Source organism: Podarcis cretensis (genome assembly GCF_951804945.1).
Source record: "Podarcis cretensis genome assembly, chromosome: 1".
Lineage (NCBI taxonomy): Eukaryota > Metazoa > Chordata > Lepidosauria > Squamata > Lacertidae > Podarcis > Podarcis cretensis.
In genome coordinates, this window is record NC_137170.1 from 45322971 (window position 1) to 45348117 (window position 25147).

Below are 25147 nucleotides of genomic sequence, written 5' to 3' on the forward strand. Positions count from 1 at the left end.
AATGGGAAATGATCTTGCGAAAAGAAATGCTGTTGTAACCAGGCACCTTCTTGGGTAAATCTGGGCAATCGGCTCCCATGGGCATCTTTAGGTGTTCCTTGAAGCTGGTTAGCAAGGCTAAGTGTGGGAGACTTTCCTTGTTTTGGAACGCTGGAGTCCCTAGAGGACAGCTTTTAATAACCGCGAAGATTAATAACTCTGTCACCCATCCCCTACAGGCTTTTTGGAAATGTGACAAAAGATATACCCCAACTATTGTAACTAAAAACAGAAGAGTCAACATTCAGTCTAGTAAAATCTTGCAAATAATGTTGTTGGAGGAATAATGTATGTGCACCATAAATAAAAGCCAAACACCCCTTTGCTAAAGCACAGGGGAAAGGAGCATTGAATTTTCAGTGGAATTTGCTGCCAAGGAGTGTGGTGGAGTCTCCTTCTTTGGAGGTCTTTAAGCAGATGCTTGACAACCATATGTCAGAAGTGCTCTGATGGTGTTTCCTGCTTGGCAGGGGGTTGGACTCAATGGTCCTTGTGGTCTCTTCCAACTCTATGATTCTATGATTCTAACATCGTGGCGCAACTCTATAGGAAGCCTTTTGCTAGCATTTATTAATATATTTTCTGCCATTCGCTGTTCTTCTGACCCAAGCCTACATGAATTGCTCCCTCATGTATTTGGCTACTTTGCCACTGTTTGGCAGGCAGGATTCAGGACCCAGATTGGCAGTACATGAATGTGTGTGATGCAATGGGCAGGTTATTAGGTCTGGGTGTACAAGTCTCGGGTTCATATTTTTGCTCTTCATGTATAAAGCTAATTGGCTGGGCTTGGTTAAGCTATTTTATCCAGTCTCTAATTGCAATTGTGTGATTGCAATGAAGTGATTTTTAAAAAATCTGCTGGTAATATGTTTAGAAATAACTCTTACCTGGCTGGGAATATTGGATTCAGAGGCTTCAGGCAAAGGAAGTATGAGTCGTATAACCTTAAAGGAGGGATGCAGGTTGCGCTGTGGTCTAAACCACTGAGCCTCTTGCTGATCAGAAGGTTGGTGGTTCAAATCCCCACGATGAAGTGAGCTCCCGTTGCTCTGTCCCAGCTCCTGCCAACCTAGCAGTTTGAAAGCATGCCAGTGCAAGTAGATAAATAGTGGGAAGGTTGTGGTGGGAAGGTAAACAGCATTTCCATATGTTCTGGTTTCCGTCACGGTGTTCCGTTGTGCCAGAAGCAGTTTAGTCATGCTGCCACATGACCCGGAAAGCTGTCTGTGGACAAATGCTGGCTCCCTTGGCCTGAAAGCGAGATGACCCATAGTCGCCTTTGAATCTGAATGTTTTTACATATCTCTTGGCGAAGCTACATCAGACACGCAAAAGGGATTTGGGTGGGACCAGCGTGGTCCATTGCTTGGTAGTTTTCTTTTTTATCTAACCTCCCTCCCAGTATTTCCCATGCTTTTCTGTTGGTTCCAGTTATTGTGATAGTTCTATAAATCTCCTTCTCAAAACACTGGCTACGGACCAGCTTGTTGTTGTTGTTGTTGTTGTTGTTGTTGTTGTTGTTGTTGTTTTGTTCTACACAGAACCTACTAAATATGTCTGTCGTCTGCATCAAGAGAACAGCTCTTGACACTTGATGGCATCTTTGCTGATTATGTGCATCTTCCAGTCTCCACTGAAACAATATATATTCACACACATGCACACAAATTGAAGCTTGTGGTTACATGAAGTTGAATTCAATCTGCATGAATCTCATTTTTTCCCCTCTCTCTCTTTTTGACTAGGTGACCTTGGAGAAAGTGCTGGGAATCACCGTCTCTGGAGGCAGAGGATTGGCCTGTGATCCAAAGAGTGGTCTCGTTGCTTATCCAGCTGGGTGAGTCATTGAGGGTGTTACACAATGAATGCACGTTGTCAGCCTAAAGGTACAGTTTATGCCAAATCTGTCATGTAGCAGAGTGATGCATTTTATAAGAGCCTCATAAAACTCCATCCAATTATGAGGAACATCAGCAGGGTAGGTTTAAATTGCTGCAAGGAAGACTCTTTACCTATCATAACTAATTAAATTATTCTCTAGGGTTTCTCCTCTAGCTCTTAGCTAAGTGTTAATTTTTTAAATATAATAATAATTGGATTTGGTACTATGCTGAACATGGACATGATGAAAATGTGAAAATTAGATGGATTCTGGCCTCCTGTTCAATCAGAAGATGCTCCATAAGGCTGCTGGGTAGTTTTGTGATATGTGAAGTTTCACGGGAAGTGGTTCCTTTGTTCATGCAGAGAGAGAGAGTACCTGGCCACTCTTTTGATTCTGGAGCTTCCACTGTTCTTTCCAGCTTTTATTTAAGTGGGTCCAAACGATTCTCATTATCTCAATAATAATGTAGAGATAAGCACTAGTATGTATCTTGGGTTGGCTTGTTCTCAGTAAGGGTTCGATGCAGTGGCAAAAGCTTCCAGTGGTGACTGTGCAGTGCTGCTTTTGTTTGCCCTTTCTGAGCGAATCTTCTGTTAAGATTTATGTACATGAGAGGGAACTGGAATAGCCCTGGGTCCCACAGGCCTCTGAAGCAGAGGCAAGGCTCTTCCCACCTGCCTTTTCCCTTCCAAGCTCCTAAGGACAACAAGCTCGCTCACCCCTTTGAGGGAATTCAAACTGGCTGTGCCCTTCTTATAAGGAACCGTATCTTTGCCTGCTCCCTGTTTTGGCAAATGGGGATGCAGGCCGGGGCTTGGGCTGTGCTGGTGGCGAAGCCGATGGAGCCGACGGTGGGCTTCCCTCGGATCCGCCCCTTGCCCATTTAAGCAGCCAGCACCTGGGGCTCAGCCTGTTTGTTCCTGCACCGGGGTTCCCTGCCCAGCCACCCTTGGTTTAAGCTTATAGCTGTGGCTATGGTGGTTGCCATCCTTTAAGGTGCTGGGTAGGAATTTGCCCATTGGGCTAATTGGCACCGACCTGGTGGTTCTGCCTACCACATAGCAATCATCACAACTGGTTGGGCATTGGGGCAATCCTTTGCTTTGGATGGAGGGGGAGTTGTAGACTCCGCCTGCCCCTCCAAACGCTGGGGTATCCCCTTAAAGTGATCTGGCGGTAGTGGTCATGTCCACACGCTCAGGTGGGGCCAGGGCTGAAGGCACTCCCCCAAGCAGTGGTCCCTGCGGGGGTCACCCTATTTGATATAAGTCTTAAGACTTATATCTGGATTGACCACGCGTCACTTCCGCGGGCGAGCCAGAAGTATTTAGATTGCCCCATGCCCAAACCTCTTTCAACTATTCAATAAAGTTGGGGCCTGTTCTGACCGAAAACCAGTCTCCTTTTTCTCTTATTATTTGGGTTGGGGTATGGGAAGTTTGATGCCTGGTCCTGCAAACGTGCTGGGGTATAACCATGGAACTGAACAACTGTCTCTGGTGCTGTTGAACCTTGTCATCCTCGGCAGAGTGATGCTTTGGACAGTCAGACACAAATGAGGACAGGCGGCAAACTCCCTCTTCCCCTGAGAGACCTGATGCTTTTTGCTCCATAAGTGGGGAATCGAGTGTTTAAGAGGGGTGAAGTACGTAAGTCCATGTTGGAGGCAGATCTCTGGGATTTTCAGGAATGCCTGAATACAGCTTCCTTGTATTTTTATCATGTACATAAGGGAACAGGAGCTGGAAAAGCTGACAAAGGTGATGCTGAGTGCCGAACAGTGATTCTAGAGCTTGATAGATATTTAGTTTGTTTTGGCATTTAGTTTTGCTAATGCATCTGGGTGCCTATAATTAGTTTGGAGTGGGAAGAGAAGAAATCGAGGCCAATCTTAGAAAGCTGCCGGTTTGGCAACAATATGTCTATTAATGCGGGTAGCACAGCAATCATTTTTGTCATAGCTAGGCTTGCCATGTGACTGCCGTTGAGAGGAGCTTTTGTCACCCTGTGTGGTTTTTAAGCTTACAGTCAGTGCTTAGCGATATTTAATTTGCATACATTTAAACGAGCTACTGTACAATTTGCTCACATGCTGCCCCCTCAAAAAAAAACTGGTTCCTAGGATGCGGCTGTGGAATCTGAGGTATGGGTGTAAGAAAAGGGCTTGGTACGAGTACTACTGTCGTCTACAAGTGCTTAAAAATTAAAAGCCACCAAGATATTCCAGGTCCAAGCCAAAACATCTACCCATGGCATTTCTCTGCTGCTCTTTTAAAGTTCTGTAAACCCTTTACACGAGAGTTGCCATCTAAATGCTGAAAATGTTAAATTTGAGGTGGAACTGGAGGTGTCCTCACTTTGGATGTTTGAGGGAAGCTAGAGGAATGCTGATAAGATCACAAGATAAAAACAGCCCACTGTTAGAGCATGGAGGAGATGAAAGAGAGCCCTGTAGCAAATCTAAATGAGGCAAGGCCAAGCGTACTGGAATCTTCCATCTCCCCACCCCAAAGGAAGTGTGCAGGAATCAAAATTTTGTGCTTGCTTTGAAGCCATGTCTGATATCCCTTGTTCTTGCCTTTTGGAGAGATGATGGCTCTGGCATGTCTTGGTTTTTTTTATTTAGGTGGATTGTCCATAGCAATAAGGTGGAGTATTCCCTGCCATCATTATTGCAGTCATCCAGAATGCCTTGCTGTTTTCTCAATTATTTATGAATGGCTTTTGACTACGTGTTGTTGAAGGCATAGAAAGAGCACTGCTGGATCAGGCCAAAGGCTCATCTAGTCCAGCATTTTGTGCTTCTCACAATGGCCAACCAGATGCCTATGGAAAGCCTGCAAGTAGCATCTGAGCATAACAGCACTCTTTTCATTCCCAGAAACTGGTTTCGCTTAGAATATTATGCATTTGCTGTTATAAAAGTGTGATGATTCTTAGCCTTACTAACTAAGTATCTGCTCACAGTAGATTTTTGAAATATGGAAGTTTTAAATGCTGGAGAGGTGGTTGCTTTACTGCTTTGAGCTGTGGCGCAGTTTTGCTTCAAGTCAATGTTTCTTTTTGATTCTCTCTCAGTGAGCATGTATGCAGCTTCCTTCCCCTACACAGTAATATTTAGGTTGCAGTAGAATGGCAGGAATTCTTTGTTTTCCATTTGATAAGCAAGCATGTGTTGCAGGTGTGTGTCCTTCCTTTGTATTGTCTTAAAAATTCAAGCTAATGGCATTTTAACAAAGTGTGGGGAAACTGCAAAATTCTGCTGCGGCTTTTGGCTTTTTCAGAAGTGTGAAACTGGTAAGAGGAATTTCCTGTGAAGTTTCTCTGAGGCATTTCCTGTGAAGTTGCACATCTATTAAACAAAAACTAATTTGCTGGCAATTTCCATCATCAAGAAGAACGTATGCCAAGTCTGAGCCTAATAGGTAGTGCCAAAACATTATTTTGACTCTGTTTGAAATGATTTGGGGAAGTTATGTGGTTAAATGATCCTGCTTAATGGAATCAAGGTGGTATCTTTCCCCCATGGCCCATTGCATAGGATTCCTGTCTGAAGCCTAGCCCTTCTGTGCCTTGGCTGAACAGCCGGCTGCTTCCATGCTATGCCTAGCTGCTTTGTGATGCTGATAAAGTTTGCCACTGTCAAGACAACGCTTTGTGTTCAGTTTATCCTCTGCAGTTGTATTGGCCCAAAACACACAAGAGAAACAGTTTGCAGACCTAATTGGGTTGCAAGGTCAGTTTGTTTTATTATCTTGTTCTCAAGGGATTTATACCTTCTTGGCAGTATGCAGGGGGGAAAGAAAAAGGGGGGGGAAACGGCATTGGCTTCTGTCACTGGCTTCTCTTGAGTGTTCATTCTGAGGCTTCCTTTAAACTCTCTCTCTCTCTCTCTCTCTCTCTCTCTCTCTCTCTCTCTGGCAATGGGAAGCAGAACACTCATTCTTCTTGATGTGCATTTTGCTGTCCTGAGCCAGAGTACAGTGTCCTTGGCCCTGCATGGGTGCCTGCCATATAGCTCTTAGCATATGCTTCAGTTCTGATCTGTTCGTCTCTAGATGCCCTGCTAGTTGACTCAACATTAATTTAAATCACAGGGCAGTCTCCAGATTCAACTCCCTTGCTGCTCTAGCCAGAGGGCTAAATTATGTAACAGTGCTTTATTTTTTACTGTGTTTGAAAGCACCAATTTTTATTTAACTGTTAACATGGATCGATCCTTCAAAAGTCTCAAATCTCATGAAATGAGCATCACCAAAATAATGCTATTTTGCTGTTAGATTTATTTCTGTTTTCTCGTTTTCTTTAAATGTATGTGAGCTGCATTACACTTGAATACTGTACTGCCTTCTGCTGAATAAAAGCGCAAATCTTAATAAAACTAGATTTGCAAGCTATATTTGTTTTACACACAATTGTTAAATGTCAGGTGGGCGATATTGAGGTTTCTAGGTTCAGTAGCAGCATCTGCTGGGAAAACTGCAGCCTCCCCCCCCCGACCTTCTTTGGGATCTGGCTCTCCTGCCTATTTGACTTGAACTTGAGCCACAGGGTGTTCATGTGCGTTACTTACAAAAGACAGTCCTCTATTTGAAGGATTGTCCCATTGAATCCCATATTAAAAATACAGACTCCTTAAGAAGGGAGATCATGATCCTTGAATTTGCCCATCAGCAGGACAGTGGACAAAGGAGGCACAGAGGTCACTTTATCACAGTCGTCCCCTCTATATTGATGTATTTCTGTTCTAAATTACAGTAAATATTTCCAAATGTGCAACTATACATATAAATTAGCACATACAGACTTTTATGCAAATCTGCCCTCTCATCCATCTCTCTCTCTCTCTCTCTCTCTCTCTCTCTCTCTCTCTCTCTGTGTGTGTGTGTGTGTGTTTGTGTGTGTGTGTGTGTTGCATTTCTTCTCTTTTGGTGATGTGTGAGTTAGGGTTGCCAAATTTCAAACAGTGAAAATCCGGACTGAAAAGTTGCTGAGCTGGCATGTATCTAGATTTTCCCAGACATTTGCCTGATTACTGCCCAGGCACTGCTCCCGACTGCAGTGTTTCGGATACGTCTGGGAAAATCCGGATGTATGGCAGCCCTAGTAAGTGGCCTCTCATTGAGCCCTACTTCAGAGTCTCCACGTAAAGGACTAAATTCTGAGGGTGAGGAGATGGCATCGAGAATCCTGGTGCCAGAAGCTGACCCACCATGCACCACACCTTTTGGTTCCCAGATTTTGCTGTGCAAGTGTTTGGTTCAGAGCCTCTGGGGAATTCTCTGCAGTCCTATAAGTGCTTTTCTGTCAGCCCCCTGAAAGCATTAAGTAATTTCTCAAGATCTGCATGCAGGCTTAATTCTTCTGTGCCCAACACACAGTTTTCTCTTCTCTTTTCCTCTCCTCTTTTATGTGCCTGTTTTGAAAAATTAGAGAAGTGATTGGCTTCCCATGACTTCTGTTAGTTCCCTGTACTTAAGCTCTTTGCATTCTTGTGGTTGGGTTTGTATTAATAATGAGGCACATCAGTATGGCATGTGTATGTCTTAATTATACACAAGTGACAAATGCCTTTTAGACAGTTCCCCATCCCTGGAATATTGTGTCAGTTCTTCTGTGGACTCTGGTGGATGCCAAAGGCTGAACTCATTTACTCACATATGTTTTGGAGCCTGTAAATCCTTTCAGCACCTCTGGCACCTGCTGTCTCTGGGATCTTAATAGCCCAGATTATTACGATCCTAGGTCCCTCCTCCTCTGGTGCCAATGTGATGCCCACACCCTTCTGGCTCCACCTTCCTGTGCATTGGAAATGCCAGTGGGATCTCAGGAATGCTGAGACCAGTAGGTTTTAAGAGCAATCCCCTTTTAAAAACACAACTGTTAAAAAAATGTATCCAAGAACAGGCCTTTAAAACTTGTTGTGAATCTTAATCCTTCCCCCACTATAACAGGCATAGGCAAACTCGGCCCTTGAGATGTTTTCGGACTACAACTCCCATCACCCCTAGCTAACAGGACCAGTGGTCATGGTTGATGGGAATTGTAGTCTCAGAACATCTGGAGGGCCGAGTTTGCCTATGCCTGCTCTATAAAATCTCTTAACCCTAAAATACCTTATTTATAGTACCTCCTAGCTATACGCTGCCAAAAATATTTTGAACTTCAAAATATTATTCCTAGTATCACTGAAGCTGCATTTGCTAATTTTTGTGCAGCAATTCAGGACACATATATTGCCATATACAAAATTTTACTTCCAAATGCTAATGTCTTCAGATTTTTAAAATCCAGAACAAGGTGCAAGCAAGCCTGCCTGATCTGGTGTGCTACCAAAAGTTGATACTGGTGAAAGGTTAGTACCGGTGCTGAGTGAAACTTGGAAAAGTAGGAACTGTCTTTGCTTGCCTATTTTATTAAACAGTGCTCTCCATATGTTGGAATACAGCTTCCATTATCCAATTATCCCATGGTGGCTGGGACTGCTGGGAGTTGGAGACCAAGGCCATCTTGAAGCCAGCATGATGGCTTCCCCTGAGATGGAGGATGACCCAGCAGGGCTCTTGTTATGTTCCTAAGTTGCTTCTCTTTTTTAAAATAATAATTTTAGCTTGCTTGAAGTTCTCTAATTCTTCTCCCCCCACACCCCTGTTCTGCCTCATGCATGCACTTGTGTTGTGTGTGTGTTTTGTTGACATCGCTGCTGAGATTCTGTATCCTAGAAACAAGAAGTAAAACAAAACTAAGAAACCCTCTGAGATTGCTGCAGAAAAATACAAAAAAAGAAAAAGTGTAGCAGGAATGCCAAGCCAGATGGGGGGGGGGGGGTTCATACACCATGGTTTTATTTGACTCTTTTCTTTTTCTTATGGAAACAAATCCTCTCATTCCATTGACCCCAACCCCCTTTTCCTACACTGATCATTAGCCAGCATGGTTAAGTGTGGCAGACTAGGGTCTGGGAAACTGGGGTTCAGATCCCCACTCAGCCATGATGCAGGACTAGTTAGCCATCTCTCAGTCTGATCTATCGTATACGGAGGTTGGAAAAATAATTTTTGAGGGGGGAGCATGGAGGCAAAGGAGGATATATATGTAATAGGTCTCTTTTCCATTTATGTGATGTTTTACTTGCTTTATCTGGCAATTTGTAAGTTACCCACATAGGCCTGAGTTGTATTCCAACAGCTGGGACCTTTCCACACTTTTGCTTGTCCCATGCCCAGAAACCATGGGTCCGAGCTCTGCTCCTTTCCCATGGAAAACCTGCTCTTTAGTGATAAAGGTAAAGGTAAAGGTACCCCTGCCCGTACGGGCCAGTCTTGACAGACTCTGGGGTTGTGCGCCCATCTCACTTAAGAGGCCAGGGGCCAGCGCTGTCCGGAGACACTTCCGGGTCACGTGGCCAGCGTGACATCGCTGCTCTGGCAAGCCAGAGCCGCACACGGAAACGCCGTTTACCTTCCCGCTGGTAAGCGGTCCCTATTTATCTACTTGCACCCGGAGGTGCTTTCGAACTGCTAGGTTGGCAGGCGCTGGGACCGAGCAGTGGGAGCGCACCCCGCCGCAGGGATTCGAACCACCGACCTTTCGATCGGCAAGCCCTAGGCGCTGAGGCTTTAACCCACAGCGCCACCTGCGTCCCGTCCCCACCTGCGTCCCGTCCCCACCTGCGTCCCGTCCTCTTTAGTGATAGATTGGAGCAAATGTCAATCCAAAGAAAACCTGAATTGCCATTTGCTCCAGTTGAATGGAAAAGAGTTGTTTGCCCATGGGGGAAAGGAGCAGGGCAAGAGGAAGTGCGGATGAGCCCTAGGAGAACATAATGCTGCTTTGTATACTGTTTAAACAGGGCATTGGCAACATGTCTTCTGTGGGCAGACATGCAGCCACAGAAGATGCCCTTGGTCCCTGAAATTAGGCTTGGAAGAATCATTCTATTGTAGGCAATACAGTAGGCTGCTGTTTGTACTTGGTTGTGCTGTGTGTGTTGTGCCTGTGTTTCTCCAGCTTGCAAATGTACCCATGGATCCCAAATGATTGTGTCTCTTAAATACTACATGGAAGGCCTCTTCCTATAAGTGGGTGTTGCTAACACATTAACCCTACTCTGATGTTCTTTGATCCCATGTCACTCAACATGGGAGCAAGGTGTGGGCCCCACAGAGAAGCCATGACCTTGAGGTTGCATGTTCCTCTGCTCCAAGTGTGCTGTGCGAGCTTCTGTAACAAGACAGCCTTTGTGCATATAGCTGTACACACAAAGACTTCAATAATATCTGTAAGATGACAGCATAGGAGCAGGTGAGGGGAGACTGGAATGAAATGATCCAGGACAGACTTTCATTGAAGACTTTTGAGAAGATACTTCTTAAGAGATAGAGGTGGCTTGGTGGATAGTGGTGGAACAGCTGGTACAGAAGGCATGTTTTTAGGGTGCTTGCTCAGCTTTGGCCAAAAACAAAACAGAATTGACGAGAACCCGCTCGCCATCCGTAAATAATCAGTCTCACACCAAGATGGGTTGCAGAAATCTGGCCGCAGCTCTCCTCTTGAAGCTGCTGTAGCCCCAACCTTTATTGTGTGCCGAAGAAGGATACAAATTCAAGGAGAAAACTTTGCTTCAGTCAGCAGATAAAAGACAATACAATACATTAGTCTCATGTTCTCACACCAGACCACGCAGTTGATCATGTTATACTACGTGGACCAATCATTGGATGGCATGAGCTGTCCACACGCTGCTCATGCTTCCAAGCAATGCTTTCTGCTATGAAATCATCCTTGCAATAATAAACTTTTGCCCATGCTCTTATGGACAAATGACCATATTCCCACACAGAACTGTGTCATGAAGGATTATGTCATAGAGCAGGAGTCCCCAACCTTCTTGGGCCGAGGACATACCTGGAAATTTAAGAAACTGTCATGGGCACCACAAAAATAACCATTTGACATAAGAAAGAACTGGTGATGCTATCCCCACCGACTCACACCAAGTAGCAGGCAGCAATATCTACACCCCCTCCCCAAGAAAGCCCCCCACAGACAATGAAAAGCAGGCAGTGCACCCCCAAAGAAGCAGGCAACCAAAAATACCACCACAAATCATTCTTTACACGTGTGACATCACCCCACTCCAACTAGACTTCACCTGTCTCCATGAGTAGGCAGGTCAGTATTGAAATTTTCTACCGTTGTTTCTAGCTTGGATCTTTAGACAGAGCTGCAGGAGAAATCTAGCCCTTGAAGATGGGTCATGTCAGGGCACAAATCATGTGCAATGCTGGAACAAATGTCTGCAGTGTGCACATTGGACTTGGAAGGGGCAAGATCTTCCTCTTCTTGATAAGTTCTGATACCAGCACGAGCTGCAGAATCACGGAGCAGAGTGCAAAGTGTCATGTGATCTCTTCCTCCCACTTTTCTCTCTCTCTCCCCCATCCCTCGCCCAACCTTCACTTCTATAATAACTTAGTTTTGTGCTGCTTAGCATAAACCTCCTGAACTTGGGCAGCTCTTTTCTCCTGAGTCATGGACTTCCAGGACCTGCAGTTTCTGAGCTTGGGAGGTGCATAGTAGGTCAGTCATAACCCAAGTCAGCCGGAAAATGACAGCCATCTGTGTCACAGCCAAGGCAGGGGGTGGGGTGGAGAAGTGGATACCACTCACTGTTTCTCCAGCCAGAAATCTGCTTAGCACATGTAGAGACGAAGTCTTAGTAGACTGAGCAGTAAATCTCATTGTAAGCTGAATGGTGGAGAGTTGTGTGTTGTTTTTTTCTTCCTCCCAGCTGTGGCCATTGGTTTGTTCACAAATCCTTTTCAGCTGCATGTGTATATATATATATATATATTTCCATGGTCCTCCTTTTTAAAGAACCCCTCTGTTGTCAGCTTTCCTGGTATGTAGGTAATTGCATAATGGGCAAGACACGAAGGATTAGATAAATGGAAAATCAACTTCTTGGACAAGTTGTAAGATGCACACATCACGTTCTTAGATAAGAATAGTCTGAAAAGGCTTGTGAGGACTTTGTGCCACTGCTAATACTGCAGGAAAGAAATACTTTGCTTGGCTGGGAGATAACTGATTGCACTTAGTTTTATTTCAGCACACATCATTTCTAATATTTAAAAACAAGGGTCTCCAAAACACTTGTTTTAAAATCTGGATGTGTTCTCATGAATAAAAAAGCACACAACTTGTGATCCGTCATGTTGAATGAATTCCTCACGTTGAATTGTGGTTACTATGGGTTGATATGTGGTTACGTATCAACCCATGATGGGGTGGATGGCAAAAGTGGGGCAACTCTGGATTGGCCTGTCAGACAACAATCTTTATCATTGTCTAAAGTAATTGGAGGCTTAGGGTACATTCATATGTGGGGATTATTGCATTAGTTTTCCTGATTATAATGCTAGCAATCCTATCTCAGATTCTACACTGCATTACTTGTTGTGTTATGCAACTGCAGCTTTTTGATCAATATACTGCCATGCCATGCTAAATTTTAAATGGTGGCAAAGAACTGTTTGCCAAGATGCCACTCGAAATTTGGTCATGTGAAACTGCAGTGGAAAATTATTGGGATTTTCTGTGTTAATGGTGTTGCAATCAGATTTTTTTTTCCTGGGAGCAAATAACACAGAAATTAGCACCAAATTTCCACTGGATTTTGCTTTTACATATTGTGAAAGACCATACATAATGTGGAAATTATCAGGTAAAGAAACATAATGAAAATGAAATGAAGGGCTGTCTGGATGCAGCCACAGTCGGATACAACCCAGTGTCTGATGAAGGCTGTCCCTTTGGCCATGCTCTCCCTATGGACTCCCTTCATTGCCATTTACTAATCAAGTTTTAATTTTCTTCTTGTGATGGCTATGTGCTGCTTCTGAATTCTGAGGAGAGTGCTTTTGTGCTCAGATTCTGCTTACAGGCTTCCCATAGGCATTTGGTTGGCCAGGCCAGAACGCTGTACTGGGTAGGTCTTTGCCCTGAACCAGCAGATCTTGTTCCCAGTGGCACTCCAGTACTCCAGTATTTACACTGGACTACAGTGTTGATGATGTGGGAATATCCAAGTAGAGCCAGAGACAGGCAGGATTTATCTTCTCTAAAAGGTGGCAATACCAGCCCTTTCATTCATCACATGAATGCGGTGATTGGAATAACTTTTCCTGCAGCTGGGCTCGGTTTTGCCCTGTGCCAAAGAGAAGCCACACAAGCTACGCAGTGTTCTAATTTGGACCACAGCAGGGAGAGACAGTAGCCACCAACTAACTGCAAATAAAATGGGCCCATTGGCAGTGAGGTGGAGTCTTATTTCCTTCTGCCTCTGCTAAATTTGAATGTAGAAAGAAAACTTCCTATAAAAGAAAATACCCTTCATTTTCCTAAAGTAATTGGGTAAACATCATGATTATCAGGCAGACCTTCATGGAAAACTTCCTGTTACTATAACGCTAATTGATCCTTGCATGCCTTGATACAAATGAAATTGCATCTGATATAGTGATACATCAGTGGCCATAAACTAGATCCTAAACTAATAATTCCAGGGCTTTAATAAGTGCAACTTCTAACCTCTCACTATAGTTGCTTAGAACTCTCTGCAGACACCAGTGTCTTGGTACTGCTTTTCTTTAAGCTTGCATTTCAAATATTGCTAAGTGACTTCATGGTGGTGGTTTGGGTGTTTTAATTTTATTTTAATATTAGAATAAAAATAAGATTTTATTTTAATCTGTCTGGATGCTTTAGCTGAGATTCCTGCATTACAGGGGGCCTAAGATTCTATGATTCTATTTATTATTCATGCCCCGCCCAGCTGACTGGGTTGCCCCAGTCACTCTGGGCGGCTTAAAGACGACTTAACAATCCAGGTATGATTTTTACCCTTTCAAGAATCATCTGGTTTGCTAAGCTTGATTCCAGACTATTGGAAATAGTAGCATAGTGGATCTCATAGGTGGCAACTATGCGGGGCCCTTGGGACGCAGGTGGCGCTGTGGGTTAAAGCCTCAGCGCCTAGGACTTGCCGATTGAAAGGTCGGCGGTTCGAATCCCTGCGGCGGGGTGTGCTCCCGCTGCTCGGTCCCAGCGCCTGCCAACCTAGCAGTTCGAAAGCACCTCCGGGTGCAAGTAGATAAATAGGGACCGCTTACCAGCGGGAAGGTAAACAGCGTTTCCGTGTGCAGCTCTGGCTCGCCAGATGCAGCTTTGTCACGCTGGCCACGTGACCCGGAAGTGTCTCCGGACAGCGCTGGCCCCTGGCCTCTTAAGTGAGATGGGCGCACAACCCCAGAGTCTGTCAAGACTGGCCCGTACGGGCAGGGGTACCTTTACCTTTTTATGCGGGGCCCTGGGTGCTCGGGCACCCAGAATTGTTAAAAAGGAGGGAGCTGCCCCCCCCCCGATTCCACTTGGTGTCATGTCAGCATGCCCCATAGCATGTGTGTGTGGCGTTGGCACCCCCCCCCCGCAACGTGTGCAAGTGACGCCTGCATACCACAGTGATGCCAGCACATTCCCGTGCACCCACTATCGTGAGGGCAAGGTGGCACGTCTGGTGTGTCTCAGGCTCTGAGGAAGGGGGCACCTGGTGTTGTGTGTTCCCGGGAGGTCCAGTAACATCCTGAAGTAGTTCTTGGAAAATGTTTACATTAAAAACAATGTATGAAGCTGTCATTAATCCACCTGACCCAGTATTGTGTTTTCTAACTGACAATGGCTTTCTAAGCCTGCTGGTTCAAGTTGGGGGTCTTTTTGCAGCACTAGCTACCTGAGATTCTTTTGACTGGAGATACCAGGGACCAAGCCTTGCCAGTAAGTAGGCTACTGCACTTTATGTAACAACAAAGACCTGAGTGGGTCGAGTACCCCTTGATTTACCTCTTATTTACTTTATCATTTGAACATTCTTTGGGCGGAAAGATGATAAGAAAGAGCTAGTTCTTTGTTCTTATATTTTGAAAATCTTGGTGGTGAGGTGGGAGAGAGATCTTGTTGAAATGCTGCTGTTGGGGTTAGTTCCTTGCATGGAATTTTGCACACAAACCGTGGTTCCCTGCACACAATACGGTACAGCACTGTGTGCTGCTGAAGAAACTCTGAAAGTCTTTCTGCAAAAGCCACTAAGAGCAAAGCTTATACAGTGGTACCTTGGGTTACATCTGCTTCAGGTTACATCCGCTTCAGGTTACAGACTCCGCTAACCCAGAAATATTACCTTGGGTTAAGAACTTTGCTTCAGTATGAGAACAGAAATCATGCAGCGGCGGCGCAGTGGCAGCGGGAGGCCCCATTAGCTAAAGTGGTGCTTCAGGTTAAGAACAGACCTCCAGAACGAATTAAGTTCTTAACCTGAGGTACCACTGTACTGGGCTATCTATGAAAACCATGCCTTCACTCCATGACCTTATTATTTGATGAAAGAGCTGGTCAAATCTTATCCAGTATTGTTACATCTTCATACTTTTCTCCGAAGCAGGTGACAATTGTCTGCCACAGACAGCTGGAAGTGAGGCCATCGCAGTACACTTGCTAGGTGGGGGGAAATAACCAGCCTGCTTCTTCTGTTTTGCAGAATTCTCTGAATCTGGAGTGCATTACAACATGGTATGTTAGGACCGGTCATGTTTATGATGCTCTAGAATAAGGGATAGTTTAAGGTTTCCCTGGTGCTTGTGAAACAAGGGGGGAACAGTCAGAATATCCTATGAAAGCTGGAAGCACTGTGCTTGTACAGGCAATAATAAAGACCTGTTCTCTCCTCTCCCCTTACCTGAGAAGAACTTGGCATCCTTAGGAACAGTTATGCCATGTAGCAACGTGATTTGTTTTTAGAGCCAAGTTCTGAGCTTGCATAAGACCAAGGAGAGGAAAAATACTGGCTGAGATTGGGAGACAACTTGAATTCCATGTGCATGACTGGCATATGGCCTTTGCTAAAGGTGCCTCCCAGGAACCTTTTAGGCGCACACACACACACACACACACACACACACACACACACTTCTTAGAAACTAGGACTGGCCTGTAACGAAAAAAAATGGTCATTTTCTTTTTCTTCTGGGTGACTTTGATGTGGTTGGTAATATTGAAAGTTTTACATGTTTGCAGTAGGTATGTGTGTTAAACAGGGTGTTTTCAGAAATGTAGGCAATATGTCAGTGCGATAGCAGGAAAAAAGGGGAAGACTGATTTGCATCATTTCAGGGGCACATTCAATGTGGAATTTCCCACATTTCAAATCCGATGCAGGCACACATACAGACGTCTTCCAATGATTTTGTGTGAATATATCTGTCTGTGAAGGAATCTGCTCTAATAGTTTAGAATGAAATTTAATTTGTACAGTGCTGATAGACCTGCATTTGTGATCTCTCTTTCCCATTCTGGCAGAGCAGGATTTTTGGTTCTTGGTTTTGTGGCCCTTTTCTTAGTCAGAAGGCAGCCTTCCCCACTTTATAGGAACAGATTTCCGTGGTCTCTCTCTCTCTTTTTAATCTTAATTAAAAAAAATAAAATTGTCAAGAATTTCATAATATATCTGAATGCCTTGATTACGTTACAAAACAAACAAACCAGTAAGAAGTATAGTACTTCTGGCATATGAACATACAGTACATCATTACTATACAGAAGAAAATAAGTGGATAAATTGTAAATTATACTGGTGTTCAATAAAGCTATTTTCATAGCTTAGTCATATTTTGGACTTCTCATTGGATTGTCTTCGTACTTTTTGTAAACAGCTGATATGATTCTTGGTGTCAGAAACACAGTTTGTTTGTTTGTTTAGAGCATATTTCTCTGTCAATATATTATAAAGTGAGACCATATTTCTACAAATTTATTCTCCTCATACCCTGTTTTCCACATATCGTAAATAATATGTTAACTTGGCATTAGAGCTAATTCCCAGAGTTTATTAATTCAGTCACTGCACAAAGGTAGCTTCTGGGTTCTCCAAGTCTGACTATATATCATGCTTTCTGCCACAATCATATAGGGGGTTAATTCAATATGTGAAGTTTAGCAACATAAATAATGGATCCAGCACCATGTTCGTACTGTTATATTTAAGATATTAATTTTGTAATCATTTTCCAATATTTTTATCCTGAGAGGCATGACCACCACATAAGAAAGTAATGGCTCTTGTTTTCTGCAGAGGCAGCACATTTTTGAATAACCAGTTCCAGTGTTTAGACAGGGCAGGGGGTAAAAAGAAAGCAAAGCACCAAACCCATCATAGTGGGAGAATTAGAGTAACCCCACAAACCTGCATGGGGGTCTATGTTCCAGGGATCATGCCTAAAACCAGAGTCGCACATAGTCAAAACACTTTGGGTGCAATGGTGGGTGGGATTGCCAAAGTCTTTTTTCCTCAGATGCCTGCCCCCTTTTCGCCCACCTTTTAAATTATATGTATATATATTTGCCAAGCCTGTAAACCTGAATGCACACAAGTTAAATGCATGTAAGTTGTGGGCTTACCGGACTTTTATTTTATCTGCTACAGGTGATAGTAAAACTTCTCAGAGTGACTGTGTATGTGTGTAAGTGCTTACTGTAGGCTAAAAGGGATGGAAAAGCAGGCAGGGCACATGCTCCGTACTGTACCGTTTACTTGCTCTGTACGATTTCCCCTGTGGGTTAATTAATTGAATAAAAGCCTAGAGAGTTAAATCATTTAATGTATTGCCTGTCTCGATAGCTATTGTGTGCTGCTTTCTTGTGATAAGCTATTATTGATGAGATGGCTGTTTCTTCTTAGCCTAAGCAGCTCATCTTGAAAGAAAGAAAGAAAGAAAGAAAGAAAGAAAGAAAGAAAGAACGTGGAACCATTCCTGTTTATGCAATGACTTTGGGATGAGTTGTGGATCTGTCTATTTGATACTTGAACAAAGAAGAGTTATGCTGGTTGTTTTTAGGCAGGTGGTGTTGTTAATGCTGAGAACTGAGGCTGTGCCACATTCTCCCAAGTAAATTCAGGGTGTAAAATGTCCCCTTTGCTGGGAGAGGTTCTCTTAAAAATGCATATCTTCATTTTTTTGCACCTGTTACCACCTGCCATTTCCCCATCTTTAATTGGATAGAGCTTCTCTCTCTCTCTCTCTCTCTCTCTCCTCTATGATCAGTCAGAGATCATTGTGTGTTTTAGTTATTATTTATTAATTTTTATGCTACCCTTCATCCGAGGATCATAGGGTGGTTTACAGAATAAAAACACAAAAGTTTAAAAAGGCCTTAGATTGTTGAATTAGTCAAAGGCACCAGTTACTCAAAGGAGAAAAGGAATGTTTCTGCCTGGCACCAAAGGTAATGAAAGCACCAGGTAAGCCTCCCTGAGAAGAACATTCCCCAGGTGGGGAGCCACCACAGAAAAAGCCCTTTCTTGTATTGTCACCCTCCAGTTTGCTTGCGGAGAAGGCACACGAAGAAGGGGCTCAGATTATGACTGCAGTGTCCGAGTCGGTTCATAAGGGGAGAGGTTGTCTTTAAAGTATTCCTGAACCATTAAAGGTTTTATAAGTCAAAACCAGCACTTTGAGTTGGGCCCTCTTCTCGGCCTTTTGGCTAATATGATGTGTAGTGTAGAAAGTATTTGGCAGCCAGTGCAGTTGGGCCAGGATTGGCATTACAGTGGTACCTCGGGTTACATACGCTTCAGGTTACAGACTCTGCTAACCCAGAAATATTACCTCAGGTTAAGAACTTTGCTTCAGGAAGAGAACAGAAATCGTGTGGTGGTGGTGCGGCAGCAGCAGCAGCAGGAGGCCCCATTAGTTAAAGTGGTGCTTCAGGTTAAGAACATTCAGATTAAGAACCCAAGGTACCACTGTATATGCTCAAACTGTCTTGCTCCAGTGAGCAATCTGGCTGCTGAATCCTCTGCTACTAGCTGATGTTATATAATACATTGCAGTAATCTAACCTAAAGGTTACCAAAGCATAGACAACAGAAGTTAGGCTATCCCTGTCCCAGATAGAGGTGCAGCCAAACCACCAACCAGAGCTGATGGAAGGCACTCTACACCACTGAGGTCACCTGAGCCTCAAGCGACAGCAAAGGTTTCAGGAGTACCTGCTCCTTAAGAGGGAGTGTAATCCCATCAAGAGCAGCTAACCTCCCATCCATCTAGACTAGGGAACCACCCACTAACATCCTTATCTGGATTAAGCTTCAGTTTATTGGCTCTCATCCAGTCCATCCATTATTGAGGCAAGACTATGGTCTGGCATATCCACTGCCTCACCTGCAGATGTAAAGTAGAAATAGAGCTGTGAGTCATCAGCGTATTGCACCGGATAACTCCACTCAGTGGTTTGATGCAGATGTTAAACAGCATGGTGGATAAAATGGTACCCTGAGGAACCCCACACTGAAAGGTCCATGGAGCCAAAGAACACTCCCAAGCATCACCCTCTGGAAACGTCCATCCAGGTAGGACCAGAACCACCATAAAGCGGTGCCACCCACTGCTTAACTCGAACAGCTGCTTCAGAAGGATTACCATGGTTTCTGTGTGAAAACTGGGCCTATAAATCCTGGCTGAAATGGATCTAGATAATTTTGCCCAACTGCTTTGCCCTCACTCTGCAGTGGGAGATGTTTCCATTTCCACAGCAACTGAACCATTGCCTTCTTTTTGTGAAGATGGCAACTGAATTTATTTCGTGGAAGACTTTTGCAGGCATTCCAATAGATCACACTCATTGTTTCACTAGTATTTATCACATTTTCATTTACTCTTAATTTGCAAGACTGAATTAGAGTAACATGCTAAATATTACTAAATAAATGTTATTTACCCTTTGCAACCACAGCATGAACCTGATGGGTTTGCATGGACTGTAATTTTTCTCACACCTTGAGTGCAAGTGAGGGAGCATGCATTCTTACTGTCAGCCAGCAACTGCCTCTATGCTGAAAATTTGAACAAGGACTTGTTGAGAGTCATTGTTTGTTTCTCTCCCTCCTCCTCTTGCTTCTCCAGAGATCCAATAAAAGATTTGGAACCTTTTACCCATAGTGATAAGGAATCTCATAAGTAAGAAAAACATTTGAATATGAATGAGCAGGATTTTTCTAAGGCGTTTTTTACAACCATGCTTTGTGTTTTTTATTGTTTTACTAATGGATTTTAATATAGTTGCCTCCTCCGAGACTTTGGAATGCAGGACAGATTAAAAAATAAATCCATAGTAATCAATCTCATATCTCTTGTGATATCATCAGTTACAATGTGGCATCATAATGTCCACAATAAGCACCTTTAATTTCTTTCTAGCTTTCCAAACACATAATTCGTGCTGATTCTTGTATTTTGTTGCCTCAACCTCTACTTCTGTTGGTCGATTGCTAGAGGTCCTGTGTGTGTATTTGGTACAGATGCTACCATAAGACCGTTTTAAAAACAAACAAGCCACTTGTGGGAAAATTGTTATTGCTAAAGCATGTTTTCGTAAGCTAGTGCGTGATTTATCAGTGAGATCCCTGCCTCCTGCTCCAGAAATTAATGGGTGTGGGTTTATCTCATGATCTGGGTAATGTAATGAAGCTACAAAATTTATGTCCTCTTCTCAGGTATCACCTGTTTTTCTTTGTGCATGTTAAGTCCACTATTTTGTTGGTACAGGTAGGTAGCTGTGCTGGTCTCCCATAGTTGAAACAAAATGAAAAAATAGCACCTTGGAGACCAACTAAGTTTGTTATTGGTATGAGCTTTTGTGTGCATACATACAAAAGCTCATACCAATAACAAACTTAGTTGGTCTCTAAGGTGCTACTGGAAGGAATTTTTTATTTTATTTTGTTGGTGTCGCTACTTCTCCTAAAGAGCAGTGGTTCTCAAATGTTTTTCTGTGGACTGCTTGAAAAATGCTAGGGGTTTCTTGGTGGACCTCTTGAGAAACTAAGCGTTTCCCCCTATAAATCAAAGTGCAAACATTTGTAGAAGGCATCAGGGTCATAATAAGGACAGGACATTATTAGTCTATTTGATAACATAGCTATGGGCAAAAATGGCCTCTGTCTCAACTGTCAAAATAAGAAATAAAGTGCATGGCTAGGTACAGGTAGTCTTAACTGTTCTGCAGCGTTTTCACGGACCCTGCTGAATGGAGCGTATGCATTACAGTTTAATAGCTTCTGATATAGTGCATATAGGGCCAGATGCCTGTTTTGCTGAGGTGGTTCAGCTGGAGCAGAAGATAGATTCTTTCAACAGTCTGGGAAATCTGCAAAAAATGAGTATTATGGAATTAAGAAAACCTTTGGGTTCGAAATGATTTGACAATCTGGTTCTCTGAAACAGCATATATTTTGATAGGTTCAGAAGCGTCTTCAGCATTATTACATACTCGCCAATATTTTTCTGGCTTTCCATATTGAGGTCATAGCAAATGTTGGAACATCACATCTGTTTTAGATATGCATCTTCAGCAGATGAAACCCCGAAGCTGTGCTTGACAGGTACCTCCTGACAAAGTCCTGCAGGGTTTCTTACGGATTTGACGCTATAGTGATGAGCTGAAGCTTTTGTGCAAGCTGTCATTAAGGGAAAGCAAATAAAAGCTGTTGCGGAAAACGTTGGGGCGACACCGACGTGTTCTAAGCAGATTCACAATGTAGTGCACGTACTTGCATGCTTACAACACCCCATGCATGTGCTGTTTGGGAGTCCCTGACCAGACAGGTTTTCCAGAGGCATGGACAGGGATGCTTAACCGTACGTATTTTAATTCCCACCTGATGTGTTGGCTGCAGAGTCCCAATGTTTGTTTCCTGCAACAGGAATAATATGTAGTTCTGCCATAAGCAGAGCTGCAGCAGCAGAGCTGCTATTGGAACATCAGAGGGGGGCTGGTGTAGAATGTTCACCACTTTGAGGGCTGCTTCGCATGTGTTAGGAAAAACCTGTAAGGTTGTGTACCCACCATACCTGCAAAGCACTTGATGATTCATATGTGTCTGTTTTGTTGAGACACAGAAGCAGCAAAATGGATGCAATCCTAGTTGCACATGGTGACCTATCTGCATTTTGCATACTCCTTATCCTACACAAAATATCTGAAGTGGTCCTGTGGATAAATGAGCTCCATGATGTAGTAGCTGTCTCCTTTTCCCTGCAAGTGCCCCTGGTTTCATTGCTGCTGCATTGTGTTGCTCTGAAGGGAAAGCCCTTTTCAATTGGGTAATTTTGGACAAGGCCAAGAAAGTAAATGACAGGTCTATGGAGGAGCAGGGTGGTTAGTGAGAAGACTAGCCACTTTTTGCAAGCTTGTTAAAGCAGCGTCTTAAATCCCCTCAGTTGGGTAACTTGTCTCCTGCCTTTACAAGTTTTGATTATACCCTTTGGTGTTGGGGGGGGGGGGGGAATCTGCATGCTCTATCCTTGCTTGACTGTGGCTGAAAAACTGGTGAATATAGGTATGAAATGCACGTCCACACACCACAAGGAGGCTGATGATTAGAGATTTTAGCACAGCATTTTAACTGAGCAGAGTTTTGCTTTATTGCGGGGGGCGGCGGGGCAGGAATCTCAATTCTTTACGAGGTTTTTCAGAAAATTATGGCAGATGCTGTTTTTGTTAGATAAATACGTGTCCTTGTGTACATATGGGGGATTTTTAAGGTTAATGAAGCGTGGATCATCACACTTATTTCTGTCTGTTTGCTTTATTGGCTGTAGGTAAGTGTCTTGAATGCCCTTCATATAGAATTGTCTCATACAAGTCAGGCTATTAGTTCATCCAGCTCAGTACTGTCTGCTCCACGGCCATGCCTCCTCAGAGTCTTAGACAAGAACTTTCTCAGCCCCTTCTGACATCCTTTTAACTGGAGACACCGGGGTTGAATCTGGGACCTTCTCCATGCAGGGCTTCGACAGGAGCATTAGTCATAGCAGCTGAAAAATCCCCCCAGGCCACCTGGAAGCCCATTGGATCCATCAGCCTCCAAGGGAGGACCATCCTAATAGGTGCATTTTTTTGGTTCCCTCATTACATATCTTCAGGGGCCAGGCAAAAACTTTCCTCCGTAACCAGGGCTTTGGCCTTTAATTGTCTGTGGCCTTTTAGAAGTGGTGGTGGGATGTTTTTAATGTACTTCCCCTCTCTTGGTTTTAATGTATCTATGTGTGGTTTTTGTTTGTCTGTTTGGTGGCGGTCTGTTGGCGATCAACACATTCAGCAAATAATAAAGAAATAATAATAATAATAATAATAATAATAATAATAATAAGCCTTATCCCCAGTGCATGTGCTGAAGTTGTATTATCTGTGATTAATTTGTAGACACAGATGCTTTAAAAAATAACAGAAGACCATATGATCCTTTGGTATTGTGCTATGCTTGTGTTGTGCTCATTTGCACAGAATGCTAAGCTGCCCCTGGCTTAGAGTTACGAGAATGAGCTGCAGCCTTGGGCATTGGATATCAACCCATATCCCTTTTCAAGTGTTCCTAGGCTCCAGCTGCGGATGATGTGTGACATGCTTGCAGTGAATGAAACGCTCAGTGTGAGCAGGGGCAGTTTAATGCATTTTGAAAAACTTTGTGTATAACTCAGTATTTGCAGTGCCTTTCACATGTGATGTGATTGGATTTCGCAGCGCTGTCATGAGATCTTGACAGAAGCCGCGGACACTTGACTTCTCCATTGTGGGGGAGGTGGGGCACACATGGAGACACCACCCCTGCCTCAGTCCACCTCATGGGTGAGCCAGCCATGTCCGTGCTTCTAAGCATGTGAGACGGGCCCATTTCTCACCATGCCCAATCGGAGACCGGGTGGGAAGGACTTCCTTTTGCCTGTCCTGCTCCTTCCTTCAGTTTCACTGGGTGACCCCTGGGGTCTGGCATAAAAAGTTCTCCCTCTCAGCATCATGCATGATGTTACGGGGCACCCCAATCTCTGAGCGTGTGGGATTCCAGGGGTCTTGGCAATTAACCAGGGTTTGCATTCCCTTTGGAATGAGACACACAGCGGAGGCCATGCTGTCTTTATGATAAATAGTTTTATTTACATATAAATACAGCCTGAGTTGGGTGGAGCCGGGATTGCCATTATTCACGTCTCAAGAGGTGCTTGCTTCCTACGGAAGCGCAGCATTGGATTCAAAGGCAGCCAGGCAGCCATCTTTGTGTCTCTTTGCCCCAGCCTGCTGCAGTCAGCCTGAATGGCTTCTGCCCCATTGCTTCTTCTTTTTCTCACAAACCCTTGCCAAATGTGACTTCCCTTTCCGCTTATATCATTGCCCACTATAATCCTGGCAACCTTCCCCTCTGTCCCTGGCGTGGTGCCCCCCCCATCAAGTAAATCAATAAAAATACTTAACTAACTGACGTTCTGCCCCCTAACACAAAGCCTGCCCCCCAACATAAATCCTGGCTACACCATGGTCCCTGGCAGAGTCTTCTGCCTTGTGAATGGCTTCTCTTGGTGGGTTAATTACTGGCCATTTCAGCCTTTGTTTCTGAATGGCTTATCCCCAGCCAGCTATGTTGAACCCGGCTGGCTTGTTATTCCTAAACTTAACCCCACAGTGTGGAGCACAGTTTTACTCAAACCTTGATTGATTCCAAATTTTACTAATTCCAGGAATTATGGGTGCCCCTGCACCCACAAACTCTGGGGCCCGAACACATATAGCAATAATTTTTAAAAGCTGCCGAGTGATAAGTTCTACAGGTGAAGCATTTCCAAGGACAAAAATTCAATGGGGAAAACTTCACCAATAATATTTCTGCTTGCCCCACCTGGGAACATAGCAAGGAAAAAAGAGAGAGGTGTCAGCAGAGTGGGAGAGAATAAACTTGGCCGCAGTAGTAAGCTGTTGAGGGAGAACTTGGGGGGAAGAAGGTTTATAGGGAGAGATGACTTGAACCAAGACAAAGAAGCAGGCCTAGCAAGGGAGAGAGCAAATCAGAAAGTAGGGCTTTTGCAGGGGTGTCAAACTCAAATTCATCGGGGGCCGCATCAGCAGTTTGGTCACCCTCAAAGGGCCGGATGACACCCCCTTTATGCACAAGGAGGAAGATGGTAGCTAAAATATAACTCATTCTCTTTGAAGGCATGCAGGCATAGATGGAAGGGGGTATTAGTTCTCCGCAAAGGTCGAGGACCCCAACATACACTCATGTAAGAAAACCTTTAGGTGCAGCTGCCCCCCATTGAGAGGAACAAGCGTCCTTTC

The 25147-nt window shown here is 44.0% G+C and overlaps 1 protein-coding gene across 5 annotated transcripts in view; it reads left to right on the top strand.

Annotated features, from left to right (window-relative positions):
• The window catches only part of MAPKBP1 (mitogen-activated protein kinase binding protein 1), a 124445-nt gene that overhangs the window by 44696 nt on the left and 54602 nt on the right, over positions 1 to 25147 (top strand). For all 5 annotated transcript variants that reach the window (XM_079964250.1, XM_079964253.1, XM_079964251.1 and 2 more), the window contains exon 3: positions 1788 to 1879. In XM_079964250.1, coding sequence (XP_079820376.1) covers positions 1788 to 1879 — 92 coding nt within the window. The remainder of the gene's footprint in view (positions 1 to 1787; positions 1880 to 25147) is intronic.